This window comes from Saimiri boliviensis, chromosome 6 (genome assembly GCF_048565385.1).
Source record: "Saimiri boliviensis isolate mSaiBol1 chromosome 6, mSaiBol1.pri, whole genome shotgun sequence".
In the NCBI taxonomy this organism is placed as follows: Eukaryota; Metazoa; Chordata; class Mammalia; order Primates; family Cebidae; genus Saimiri; species Saimiri boliviensis.
This window is the reverse complement of record NC_133454.1, coordinates 125,661,618-125,676,545: the sequence shown is the minus strand read 5'-3', so window position 1 is coordinate 125,676,545 and position 14,928 is coordinate 125,661,618. Positions and strand designations below refer to the sequence as shown.

The 14,928-nt window shown below is 42.7% G+C and overlaps 1 protein-coding gene across 2 annotated transcripts in view; it reads right to left on the bottom strand.

Annotated features, from left to right (window-relative positions):
- The window catches only part of PACS1 (phosphofurin acidic cluster sorting protein 1), a 157,598-nt gene that overhangs the window by 33,658 nt on the left and 109,012 nt on the right, over nt 1-14,928 (bottom strand). For both annotated transcript variants that reach the window (XM_039471516.2, XM_074401725.1), the window contains exon 2: nt 3,289-3,376. In XM_039471516.2, coding sequence (XP_039327450.1) covers nt 3,289-3,376 — 88 coding nt within the window. The remainder of the gene's footprint in view (nt 1-3,288; nt 3,377-14,928) is intronic.

Below are 14,928 nucleotides of genomic sequence, written 5' to 3'. Positions count from 1 at the left end.
CAGACGTGACCCACCACGCCTGGCCCAAAACATTCTTACCAGTACAAATACTTCATGCGTCTTTGTTGCACTTATTTGAATCAAGCCTCTACCACAGGTATGATTTTACATACAGCATGTAGGGTTCATAAAGGGTTGTCACAGCAAAATGATTTGTTAATGTCTGTGAGTTCCCAGCACTCCTGGGGAAGAGGCTGGTAGTGTCGGCCCCCAGGGCATATATGACCCTCTCTGCCCACTGCTCCCCTTTTCTCCCCTCTGACTCTCCAGGTATACTGTCTTGTCTCTAGACCTTTTCATGTGCTTTTCTTCTCTTTTTGGATGCTTTTTTTGGCTTCTGAACACAAGAAACCAACTCATCTTTCAGGTCTCAGCTTAGCTGAATTTTTTTCCCCCAGGAACAACTTCTTTAACCTCCCCCTGTCCAGATCTAATATTTGGGTTAGACAGCCCTCTTACTGCCAGTTACTTAATCTCACTAAACTTCGAGATCCATGAGACAATCGTATGTCTTGTTCAATATGATTCCCAGTACACGAATAAATGCTGTTGAATAAATTTGTCTAAAAAATATCATCAGTTTTAAAATTAGTATCAATAATAATAAAAACACAATATCCAAAGTTGGTAAGGATATGGTAGGATTTGTAAATTCATTGTTGAAGCAAAGTAAATTACAGTAACCCTTTTAGAAAGTAGCCTGGCAATAAAGAAACATTTCCATTCAAAAATTGTAATCCCCCCCAAAAATTCTAAGGAAATGATTTTTATATATTATTTTCTTTTTTTCCCATTGATCTCATGACTTTGGAGGGAATGATTTTTTTCTTTTTCTTTTTTAAATAAAAAGAGATGAGGTCTCACTATATTACCCAGGCTGGTCTTTAACATCTGAGCTCAAATGATCTTCCCAACTCAGCCTCCCAAAGTGCTAGGATTACAGATGTGAGCCACCACGCCGGGCTGGGAATGATTTTTAAAAAGAAACAAACTTGTAAATAGAAGTGTTCACTGAAACATTATTTTTACTATTTTTATTTTTTATTTGTAGAGATGGGATCTCACTATGTTGCCCAAGTTGGTTTTGAACTCCTGGGCTCAAGCGATCCTCCTGCCATGGCCTCCTAAAGTGCTGAGACTACAGATTTGAGCCCTACACCCATCCCTGTTTATAATTAATGACAAAATTTTTGAGCTACTCATCTCTCGCATGTCCTCGGCATAGCTGTGATTACTCTGGGAGCTGTTTCTGTTGAAATGGTACTATGCTGTTGTGCTGACCCTTAGGGGAAAATTCCACACATGGAAAAATGCCTTGGCCACTCATGAGGCCAAAATGAGACCAGGGAAGTGAAGCTCTGATGGTTCTGTCATTCTATAGTGATGCTGCCTAAGGGTGACTGCTACGGGGGAAGGCTGCGTAAAAAATCAGCAGAAGGCGCAGCGCAGTGGCTCATGTCTATAATCCCAGCACTTTGGGAGGCTGAAGTAGGTGAATCACCTGAGGAAAGAAGTTCGAGACCAGCCTGAGCAACAGTGGGAAACCCCATCTCTACAAAAAATACAAAAATTAGCCAGGCATGGTGGCGTGCACTTGTAGTCCCAGCTACTCAGGAGGCTGAAGTGAGAGAATTGCTTTAACCTAGGAGGTAGAGGTTGCAATGAGCCAAGATTGTGCCCACCACTGCACTCCAGCCTGGGCAACAGAGACCCTGTCTCAAACAACAACAAAAATAAAACAAAATAAATGACATCAGCAGAAGCACACAGTCAGCCCACACACAGGGCAGGGACCTGGGACACTCAGAAGTTTGAATGCTATACTGACAACTAAAGACTGAATGCATCAAATAAACTATAAAAAGCAAAACCAACAGTCATTCTCTCCTACAAGACCCACACATTTATGAGATTTACGTTACAATTGAAATCTGAACACTGATTCTGTGACATTAAGGTTTTTTTTTTGAGATGGACTCTCACTCTTTCACGCCCAGGCTGGAGTGCAGTGGCACGATCTTGGCTCACTGCAACTTCTACTTCTTGGGTTCAAGTGATTCTCCTGCCTCAGCCTCCTGAGTAGCTGGGATTAAAGGCATGTGCCACCAGGCCCAACTAATTTTTGTATTTTTAGTAGAGATGGGGTTTCACCATGTTGGTCAGGCTAGTCTCGAACTCCTGACCTCGTGATCTGCCCGCCTCGGCCTCCCAAATGCTGGGATTACAGGTGCGAGCCACCACACCTGGCCCAATATTTTAAATTTTGAGAACTAAATTAAGATAATGTATTTATCCCAGAAAGAGACCCAAGCACCCCAATGTATGATTTACACACTATGAGTGATACAGAAGTGAATTTTAACGAAGGTGATATAGTCCATAAATTGTTGCATAATAGGTGAACTAGCTAATAAAATATTCTGGTTAGTAGGGAGTTATCACACAGTTTGCTATTTTTCAATGAGTAACAATTCAGTAAATAAACCATCCTTAAGCTGAAGACTCCAGTCATTAGTGACTCCAGAGGCACTGCAGAATCTCACTCTACTCCAGGGAGTCATCAGCAGAAAGGATTGATCAGTTAGGGGAACCCTGGTAATAGAATTTAATGAGCACAAAAATTACCCACTCTTTAGTTTCTGGTCCCAGTTCTGCTGCTTGGTAATCAGCTGGCAACAGATAAAATCCAGAGCCCTTCTATAATTCAGCTTTTCCCTTCTCCTTGCCTTAAATTCAGGAATACTTAAGAGTACAAATGTTCGTGAAATATCTGGGGGCCCTTGAAAGTACGAGGTGTACGGAGTTATACATGGGATTTACATAGAAGATAAAATATCCCAGTAAACTCTAAATTGCTGAGTCTGAAATAACAATCTGTAAGTTTCTTTTACCCTATAGAAAACCTCCAAAGTGCTTCCCACACCCGTGCATCTACCTGGATCTAGCAAACCTGGGAATAAGACTGAAACCAACACTAGCCAGCCTAGTAATTGGAGTAGTTTACAATAAACACTTTAGCATCTTTATCACTTGATCCTCACAGTAAGTGTAGGGTAAACCATTTATGTTCTTCAGACAAAGAAAGTTAGAAGAAACTGAGTGCCTTAACCAAGAGGCAGAGCTGAGCTCAGTAGGTCCCGTGAGCTCTGTCATCTTTCCACTGTGCACCTTGCTGTGCTGACGGGAGGAAGACAGAGATGGTCCCAGTGGTATTTCTGAAGCCCCAGCAGTGGGCAGATGGTTATCCAGCTTCCCTGGGCCCTGAACAAACAGTACTGCCCCACTCACCTGCAGCTTCACAGCAATGACCACTGAGTTAAGATCTTTGTCCATTTCTTTTAGCATGACGAGTTTCTTCAGGGTCAAGCTGAATAGCCTAGAAAAACAGAGAAGGAAGATGCTGTCATATACAAGGAACTTATGAAAAAAGTAATGAACAACTGGTTGGGCAACCTACTTTATCTGAAGTAAGAATGTGAGAACGCTGTCCTCAGTTCCAGGGGTCCCTTCTCTCAGTGCAAGAGCATCCCCTCTTACTTAATATTTATACTTTTGTTTTAAGAGATGGGTCTCACTATGTTGCCCAGACTGGACCCCTAGGCCCAAGGATCCTCCCCGTACGGCCTTGTGAATAGCTGGGACCACAGGCACATGCCACCATGCCAAGCTTCTAAAGTCAAGTGTCAAAAGGTACATTATTCCATGAACTCCCATGGATGTCATTTGTCTCAAGCCAAAGCCAACGCGTCTTCCATGCCTAATATGTTGGAGGCATTTCTGAGGGGGAAGAAGAGACCAAGGGGAGAAGAATCACCCAGTTCCTCTTCTACTTTCCACCTGATCACAGCTGACAGATGTACAGATGTAAATCTTTAGCAAGAGGAGATAATCCGTACAAACAAAACATATACCATTTGGCAGGAAATGGTTAAATGGTCACAAATTCTATTTCAGCTGCATTTCATTCCTCCAAGTATGCAGAAAATCTTTTGTGCCTCAAATCTGGAAATTCCCTGCAATTCAAAAGTGATAGGACTGTCCCTCACTGTAGAGTCTCAGTAACTCTGCTCTGACTTGACCCTGGCCTTCCCACAGTAGAGCCACTCTGGACTTCCAGCAGGAGTGGGAGGGAGACACTGGATGCTGCCTTTCTCTGGCTGCCTGGGTGGTCAAAGTCTTGAAACATTCTTCTCCTGGGACACATGAGGGTTGTTGCGGACCAGAGTCACAAGTCCAGAGACTCTGACTGGATTTCATGCCTCTTTTTGCCTTGGTGCTGGGGCCCTTGGGGCCCTGCTCATGTCCGTCTTGCGTCTCTGAGGCCCTCCCTCAGGCTCCAGCCACACTGACTTTCCTTTGGTTCCCTGGCGATGCCACCCTCTCACCTCAGGACCTTTGGAGGCTGCTGTTCCTTCTGTTGGCACTAGTTTGCCAACTAACGCCTCCTCAGCCTTGGGTTATGCATTTTTGCCAGGAGGGCTTCCCCCAATGCCTTGCCAAGTCTGTGATGTATCCCCAGCATAATTCCTGTCCTGCCACTGGAGTATAACTTCCAGTGGGCAGGCAGCGGGACTGTCTCTCCACTGCTCTCTCCACAGTGTCTGCCCAAATGCTGGGCACAGTACAGTTGCTCAGCAAATATTTGCTATGTTCCGTTTCCTAAAATGGCTTCTAGCTAAAACCTGATTAATGAAAGTATGTGAAAAAATTAACATAATTCATGATTTTTTGTTTGTTTGTTTAAAGGAGGACAAATCCAGGTCAATAGAACTGAATTCTGGTTTTGAATTAACCTCCCCCAAGTATATATATATATATATATATATATTTTTTGAGATGGAATCTCACTTTGTCGCCCAGGCTGGAGTGCAGTGGTACAATCTTGGCTCACTCCAGCCTCTGTCTCCCGGGTTCCAGCGATTCTGCTGCCTCAGCCTCCCGGGTAGCTGGATCACAGGTGCCCGCTACCACACCCGGCTAATTTTTGTATTTTTAGTAGAGATGGGGTTTCACCATGTTGGCCAGGCTGGTCTTGAACTCCTGACCTCAAGTGATGTGATCCACCTGCCTCGGCCTCCCAAAGTGCTAGGATTATAGGCATGAGCCACCATGCCCGGTGGCCACCCAAGTACTTTCAAAGACCTGCTGACTAACACAAAGAAACGCAAATAAATCTCTTTCTTTGCTTTCTTTTAAGTCTGAATCAAGCTTATAAAAGCTTATCAGGTCTCTTCGTCTATATTATTCATCTAGACCCCAAAAACAGGTCTGTGTGGATGTGTGTTGGGGGCTCATTGTTCTACCTGTGCAAGAGAAAACATTTCAAGTGAAGTAGTGACCTGCCCAAATTCACTTAGCTTGTAAGTGACAGACCTGGATTCTAACCCTAATCTCCTTGTGGTGGACCGAATACCCAACCCCCACTACCCAGATGTTCATCTCCTAATCCCCAGAACCTGTGAATATGTTACCTTGGCAAAGTCCCCTGGCAAAAGGGACTGTGCACATATGATTAAGTTAAGGTTCCCAAGATGGGGAGATTATCCTGGATTATCTGGGTGGGCCCAATATAATCATAAGAGCCTTTAAAAGAGGGAGCCCAGAAGGGCAGAGTCAGAGAAGGAGATGAGTCTATGGAAGCAGAGGCTGGAGATCTGGCTGCTGGTCTTGAAGACGGAGGGAGGGATCAGGAACCAAGGATTATGCAGCCTCAAGAAGCAGGAAAGCCGGGCACGGTGGCTCAAGCCTGTAATCCCAGCACTTTGGGAGGCCGAGGCAGGTGGATCACGAGGTCGAGAGATCGAGACCATCCTGGTCAACATGGTGAAACCCCGTCTCTACTAAAAATACGAAAAATTAGTTGGGCATGGTGGCTCGTGCCTGTAATCCCAGCTACTCAGGAGGCTGAGGCAGGAGAATTGCCTGAACCCAGGAGGCGGAGGTTGCGGTCAGCCAAGATCACGCCATTGCACTCCAGCCTGGGTAACAAGAGCAAAACTCCATCTCAAAAAAAAAAAAAAAAAGAAGCAGGAAAAGGCAAGAAAATAGTCCTTCCCTGCAGCCTCCAGAAGGAGCACAGCCCTGCTCACACCCTGCGTATAGCCCAGTGAAACCTATTTTGGACTTCTGACCTACAGAACTACAAGGTAATAAATGTGTGCTGTTTGAAGTCACTGTTTGTGGCCACTCGTCACAGCAGCAGTAGAAAGTGAACCACCCCTCATCCCAGGGCCTGGCCCTTTCCCATCACATAGCTGCCTCCTCAGCCCATGACCTGGGCATCCTCACCTCTGATCTCCTAAAACACTCTCCTGACATCTGGGTTCATGCTCTCTCCAGAATCCCCCCATCAATGACTGCCCACGGCATCGCCTGTTTCTCCCTTCCTTTCAGGGCAGAGATGTGCTGTCCCACAGGGAACTCTGGTTCTGCTGATGCCAAAGGGATTATTACAGTTCACAAATGGCTACTCGGAAATGTAGTTAACTCCTACAGTCCCAGCTACTTAGGAGGCTGAGGTAGGAGGACTTCTTGAGCCCAGTAGTTCAAGGCCAGACTGGGCAACATAGAAAAATCCCAGCCTCTTAAAAAAAAGAAAGAAAGAACTGTGGGTGGCTGAGGCAGAAGAATTGCTTGAACCTGAGAGGCGGTGGAGGTTTCAGTGAGCTGACATCATGCCATTGCTCTCCAGCCTGGGCAACAGAGGGAGACTCCATTAAAAAAAAAAAAAAGAAAAGAAATATAGTTAACTATGTACACTGTTAAACTGTATTTTGTGCCTTGATGGCTTAAAACGAAATTGGGCATGACTGGGATGAGCAAATGGAAAAGACTGAATATGCCCAACGTTTGTCCTTATCTGAGGTTTGTCAAAAATAATAGAAATAAATCTCTGAAATTCAAATGTCTTATTTGAGAAGAAAAAAAATTGCAATTGGGTAGTTTTCAGTATGTACAAAGAACAAAGAGAAGGTTAGATGTTTTATAAAAAAGAGAAATGTTACATGTTGCTCTTTGAGAAAGTTCATTGGCACTAGTAAACTGTTTTGGGAAACTGGCAAGCTCTGATAGGTGAGTGACAGTGATGGGCAAAACTAGGCTTAGAGCTGTAGCACGTCGTTTCAGTAGATATCCGATAAAACGGGTTTCAGGTTATAGCAGGCAGTTTCAGCAGCCAGGCTTGCAGAGAATTCCATTTCTGGAACAATGCCCCGAGTGCCTTTCCCTGGTTTCTCGGTTCTGTTTTAGTTGGGTATAACAAGAATAACTCAATGTGTATGATCAACTTTCACCGACTGCTAATCATGAATGCTTCTGATAGGTTACGTTTTCTTGTTTTCAAAGCAAACATTTTCCACCTTCAAATTGATTTGTTGCTGCTGAATTAACTCACTGCAAGATAAAAGTCTCACAGGGACATGTGTTTCTTCTCCTCTGCTTAAGATTCTTTACTCATTCAACACTGCCCACATTTAGAGAACATTTGCTCTAGGTCTGGTACTGAACCAGTTGTTGGAATTGTAGAAGAATGTGGGCTACACAGTCCAGCAGGAAAGGCAAACAATCACGTTAATGCTTTGTGCTGCTTGCTCTGTTATGCCCCAGAAGGCTCTTATATAACATATAAAACATCGTAAGATAACATGGCAGATGTTAGGTGGAAAAAAAATCATAGACCAATAAATATTTGATGAATAAATAGACAAGACAGAGCTTTATGCTCCCTTATGTTAACAAGATGGCCAAGAAAGATTTAGTACCTTAGGTAAAGCAACAGTAAGACTGGATTCCACATTTTCATAGAAACGCAACATAACACACTGATTTCAAAACCTGTGGCAATCAGTTCAACAGAATTTTTTGTTTGTTTTTAATGGCATGACTCAAGGGGACTTGGGGACTCAAATGTATTCCAATTCTTCAAAGTACAAGGAAATGTTTATCTCTCATTCAGCATTTATCATGTACTAGTTGCTTGACAACTTCATTACCTCTTTTAAGTTTCACAATAATACTAAGAGATGGGTATTATGCCTATTTTACAGACACAGATGCTGAGAAGAGTTATGAAACATCCCGAGGTCAAGTAAGTAGTCAAGACATGATGCACACTTAGGCCTATCATAGTCCAGAGACCAACTTAGGTTGGTATACAGCATTTTATTAGCAAATTAGAAGAAATTATTTTAATTTTAAGTGAATATTTTTAACATATATCTTAAAAGAGAACACTAAGGCAGTAAGATAAATTTCTCCATAAACCTGTATTTGCACACATTTGATGGAAAGACTCCCAGATATAGTTGTGAAGATGACTCATGCTGACTGTCTGGCAATACGTAACGAAGGTCTCAGCGATTAGGAAGTTGAGTTAGCTGCCCACCCTAGGTTTCTTGCTACCCTATGTTTCACTGGCAGGCACTTCTCCTGCAGTGAAAATATCCAAGGCCTGAAGGAAAGAGTCCTTTCCTGATGACACTCCTGCTTTAATTGGTTTTTCTACAGCAGAAAATAATTTTACAGTAAAATTACCCAGGCTGATAATTCCAAGTGCCGGTGATGATGCTGGGTAACCAGAACTTACACACATGGCTAGTGACAGTGAAAAATGGTGCAGTTACTTGAGAAAATCACTTCGTATTTGATTAGTTTATATATGTGTCTACTCCTAGACCCAGTTCCCAAAGGAACCCAAGAGAAAGGAAGGCACCACCATGACAAGACAGGTACAAGAATGTTCAAAGCTTCTGCACAGCAAAGGAAACTATCTGCAGAGTGAAAAGAATAAGAGAATATATTTGCAAACTACTCATCTGATGGGGGATTAATATTCAGAATATACAAAGAACTGAAATATCTCAACAGCAAAACAACAACAACAGCAACAACAAACCTGATTAAAAAAATAATCTCAGCCCAAAATCTCCTGAAACTGTTAAGCAACTTCAGCAAAGTCTCAGGATACAAAATCAATGTGCAAAAATCACAGGCATTCCTGTACACCAACAACAGACTTAAAGAGAGCCAAATCAAGAACAAACTGCCATTCACAATTGCTACAAAGAGAATAAAATACCTAGGAATACAACTAACAAAGAATGTAAAGGACCTCTTCAAGGAGAACTACAAACCACTGCTCAAGGAAATAATAGAGGACACAAACAGATGGACAAACATTCCATGCTCATGGTTAGGAAGAATCAATATCGTGAAAATGGCCATACTGTCCAAAGAAATTTATACATTCAAAGCTATCCCCATCAAGCTACCAATGACCTTCTTCACAGAACTGGAAAAAACCACCTTAAACTTTATATGCAACCAAAAGATAGCCTGCATAGCTAAGTCCATTCTAAGCAAAAAGAACAAAGCTGGAGGCATCACACTACCTGACTTCAAACTATACTACAAGGCTACAGTAATCAAAACAGCATGGTGCTGGTACCAAAACAGAGATATAGACCAATGGAACAGAACAGAGGCCTTGGAGGCAACGCCACACATCTACAACCATCTGATCTTTGACAAACCTCACAAAAACAAGCAATGGGGAAAGGATTCCCTGTTTAATAAATAGTATTGGGAAAACTGACTAGCCACATGCAGAAAGCAGAAACTGGACCCCTTCCTGACACCTTACACTAAAATTAACCCCAGATGGATTAAAGACTTAAATGTAAGACCTAACACATAAAAACCCTAGAAGAAAACCTAGGCAAAACCATTCAGGACATAGGCGTAGGCAAGGACTTCATGACTAAAACACCAAAAGCATTGGCAACGAAAGTCAAAATAGACAAATGAGACCTAATTAAACTCCAGAGATTCTGCACAGCAAAAGAAACAGTCATTAGAGTGAATCGGCAACCAACAGAATAGGAAAAATTTTTTTTGCAATCTACCCATCTGACAAAGGGCTAATATCCAGAATCTACAAAGACAGATTTACAAGAAAAAACAAACAAGCCCATTCAAAAGTGGGCAAAGGATATGAACAGACACTTTTCAAAAGAAGACATATATGAGGTCAACAAATATATGAAAACATGATAATCATCACTGGTCATTAGAGAAATGCAAATCAAAACTACACTGAGATACCATCTCATGCTGGTTAGAATGGCAATCATTAAAAAATCTGGAGACAACAGATGCTAGAGAGGATGTGGAGAAATAGGAACACTTTTACACTGTTGGTGGGAGGGTAAATTAGTTCAACCATTGTGGAAGACAGTGTGGTGATTCCTCAAGGACCTAGAAATAGAAATTCCACTTGACCCAGCAATCCCATTACAGGGTATATATCCAAAGGATTATAAATCATTCTATTATAAGGACACATGCACATGAATGTTCACTGCAGCACTGTTTATAATAGCAAAGACTTGGAACCAACCCAAATGCCCATTGATGATAGACTGAACAGGGAAAATGTGGCACATATACACCATGGAATACTATGCAGCCATAAAAAACGAAGAGTGCGTGTCCTTTGTAGGGACATGGATGAACCTGGGAACCATCATTCTCAGCAAACTGACACAGGAACAGAAAATCAAACACCGCATGTTCTCACTCATAGGTGGGTGTTGAACAATGAGAACACATGGATACAGGGAGGGAAGCATCACACACTGGGGTCTGTAGTGGGGAGGTAGGGGAGGGACAGCAGGGGGTGGGGAGGGGTAACATGGGGAAAAATGCCAGATATAGGTGATGGGGAGGAAGGCAGCAAACCACACTGCCCATGTGTGTACCTATGCAACAATCTTGCATGTCCTTCACATGTACCCCAAAACCTAAAACACAATTTTATACACACACACACACACACACACACACACACACACACATATGTAGGTATATAAAAGAAAAAAATTAGCAAATGATCTAAACAGACATTTCTCAAAAGAAAACATACAAATGAGGCTCTTTCTTTCCACCTCGGACCCGACAGAATGGCTCCTGCAAAGAAGGGTGGTGAGAAAAAAAAGGGCTGTTTGGGGGCCGGGCACGGTGGCTCAAGCCTGTAATCCCAGCACTTTGGGAGGCTGAGGTGGGAGGATCACGAGGTCAAGAGATCAAGACCATCCTGGTTGACATGGTGAAACCCCGTCTCTACTCAAAATACAAAAAATTAGCTGGGCATGGTGGCACGTGCCTGTAATCCCAGCTACTCAGGAGGCTGAGGCAGGAGAACTGCCTGAACCCAGGAGGCAGAGGTTGTGGTGAGCCGAGATTGTGCCATTGCACTCCAGCCTGGGTAGCAAGAGTGAAACTCCATCTCAAAAAAAAAAAAAAAGAAAAAAAAAAAGAAAAAGGGCCATTCTGCTATCAACGAGGTGGTGACCTGAGAATACATCATCAACATTCACAAGCGCATCCATGGAGTGGGCTTCAAGAAGAGTGCCCCTTGGGCACTCAAAGAGATTCGGAAATTTGCTACGAAGGAGATGGGAACTCCAGATGTGTGCATTGATACCAGGCTCAACAAAGCTGTCTGGGCCAAAGGAATAAGGAATGTCCCATACCGAATCTGTGTGTGGTTGTCCAGAAAACGTAATGAGGATGAAGATTCACCAAATAAGCTCTATACTTTGGTTACCTATGTGCCTGTTACCACTTTCAAAAATCTACAGACAGTCAGTGTGGATGAGAACTAATCACTGATCGTCAAATACATCAAATAAACTTTAAAAATTGCCTTTTAAAAAAACCATACAAATGACCAATGAACATATCAAAAAATACTCAACATCACTAATCATCAGGATAATGCAAATCAAAGCCACAATGAGGTATCGTATCCCCCATTTAGGCTGGCTACTAACAAAAAGCAAAAAATAACCAATGCTGGAAAGGATGCAGAGAAAAGCGAACTCTTCAACACTGTTGTAACTAGTAAATAGTGTAGTCACTATGGAGGACAGCATGGAGGCTCCCTCAAAAAACTACAAACAGAACTACCACATGATCCAGCAATCCCACTACTGGGAATCTGGTCAAAGGAAAGGAGATCACTGTATCAGGGAGACATCAGCACCTCCATGTTTACTGCAGCACTATTCACAATCGCCAAGAGATGGAATCAACCTAGGGGTCCAACAACAGACGAAGAGATAAAGAAAATGTGGTGTGCATATACCATGGAGTACTATTCAGCCATAAAAAAGAGTGAGATCCTGTCATTTGCAACAACATGGATAGAACTGAGAATATTATGTTAAGTGAATCAAGCTGGGAACAGAAAGTAAAACACCGCATGTTCTCACTCACATGCGGAAGCTAAAAAAGTTAACCTCATAGAAGTAAAAACTAGAACAGAGGATACTAGAGGCTGGGAATAGCAGGGGAAAGGGAGGAAAATGGAGAGATTTCTTAAAGGGTATAAAAGTACAGCTAGATATAAGGAGTAAGCTCTAGTGTTAGGTAAGATGACTACAGTTAACAATAATATTAATTATAGATAGCTAGGAGGAGGATAGTGAATGTTCCCAACACAAAGAAATGATCAGTGTTTGAGATGATAGGTATGCTAATTCCCTTGCTCTGTTCATCATACATTGTTTGTAGCAAAACATCTCTATGTGCCTATGAATATGTACAATTATTATCGGTCAATTTTAAAATTAAATAAAAAATAATGTTCCAAGCAGCTCCATTCACAATAATCCCATATTGAAAACAACATACCCACCAACAGAAGAATGGACAAACAAAATGTATACAAAGAAGATCAAACTGATACATGTGACAACATGAATTATTCAAAACCACTACACTGAGCCAGACCCAAAAGACCATGCCCTGTCTTCCCATCCATGTGAAGTTCAAGAACAGGTAAGACCAACACGTGGTGAGGGCCAGTATAGTGGCTGAGGCAGGTGGAAGCACTGACTGGAAGGGACATAAGGGAGCCCTCCGGCTGACTAATAACACCTATGGCAACGTCATGGGCCTACACACCAGCAGAAATCCAGAGAGCTTATATCCAAAACCCATGCACTCTACTGTATGCAACCTGCACACTGATTAAAAAAAAAAAAAAAAAAAAAAAGGCCTGAATGGAGGCTGTAGAGTCAGATATGCTCTGATTTGAACTGCAGCTCTGTCGCGTTACTCTGTCACTCATCTGTCAGCCTTACAATGGGGCACATGCTGTTCTGGTCACCTGTGATTCATCAGTAAACAAAGCAGACAAAATGTTCTGTTCCTGAGTTCACATTCTAGTGAAAGGACACAGTCAACAGGCAATAAACGTAATAATTAAGTAAATCATGTAGTAGGTCGGATTGTGTGAAAATAGAGCTAGGTATTGTGAGCATGAGGCAGGCAGGGGTGGGGAGAGCTGTAAGTCTAAAGTTAGGTGGGCAGGGTGGGCCTCCTTGAGAAGTTCTAGGTTGAAGGGAAGTACATAGGCCTTAAGCTGACTGTACACTTGCTCTGCCTGAGAAACAGCAAGGCCAGGGGAGCCTTGCAGGAGGTCTCTGTAAATCATAAGGAAGATGTGGCCTTTTTTTTTTTTTTTAAGAGTCAGGGTCTTGCTCTCTCACCCAGACTGGAGTGCAATGGCATGATCAAAGCTCACTGTAGCCTTGAACTCCTGGGGCTCAAGCAATCCTCCCATCTCAACCTCCTAAGTAGCTGAGACTACAGGTGCATTCCACCTCACCCAGCTAACTAGAAAAAAAATTTTTTTTGTAGTGATGGGGTCTCACTATGTTGCCCAGGCTGGTCTGTAACTCCAGGGATCAAGCAATCCTACCGCTTCTGCCTCCCAAAATACTGGAATCACAGGTATGAGCCATTGCCCCCAGCTGATGTTCTCATTTTTAGTGAGGAAGAAATAAACCTCTTCTTACTTTGTGGTTTTTCTGTTACTCATGCAGGTGAACCTACCTATCTTTAAGTAATGTTCACCAGGAACAGATTCCCAAGGTGTTAGGACTTTAGTTACAACCCCACAAATATTAATACTTTTTTTTTTTTTGAGACGGAGTTTCGCTCTTGTTACCCAGGCTGGAGTGCAATGGTGCAATCTCGGCTCACTGCAACCTCCGCCTCCTGGGTTCAGGCAATTCTCCTGCCTCAGCCTCCTGAGTAGCTGGGATTACAGGCACGCGCCACCATGCCCAGCTAATTTTTTGTATTTTTAGTAGAGACGGGGTTTCACCATGTTGACCAGGATGGTCTCGATCTCTTGACCTCGTGATCCAGCCACCTCAGCCTCCCAAAGTGCTGGGATTACAGGCTTGAGCCACCGCGCCCGGCCAAATATTAATACTTTTAAGAGAACCAGTTGGTCAAATAATTCCCAAAGTCCATTTTAAAGGACAGTGCCCTATCAGGAAATGCTGGGTCTCATCCTTATGTAAGGAAGGGAAGATATCTTAAAAGCTGAAGGAAACAAAGCTCTTCCCAAGATCCCTAGGAAAGCCAAATTTCGACTTTCTGCTCTCTCACTATCTGTGCTACAGTGGGCTGGAAGTCAGTTTCCATGGTCCAGCACGGCGATATGGGAGCTGGCTGAAGACTCCTTTGTAACTCCCCTCCTACCTTTTTCATCTTGGGATCAGGCAGGACACTTCTAGCTGAGTCCCTACTCAAAGGAATTTCAAATACAATGGACAGCTGGGGTTCTCCAGTCAGTCCACCTTTGGAAGATCAGTTCCAGCTCAACGTGCTGGAACTCTAAGTCGACAGTCTGCCTTTAAAATAAAACAGAATATAACAAAGATGATTGGAGTCCAAAAGACTTTTAAAAGAGGATCCCAGGTTACTCAGCTCAGAAATAATCTTCTTCTCTACATAGACATTCTATTCTGAAAATATATTACTATCAGGTCATTTTTTTTCATCCTTTAAAACTCCATTTGGAAATCCTAGTTAAGATCATCATTAATAAAACAGTAACAAAACACCAAATCT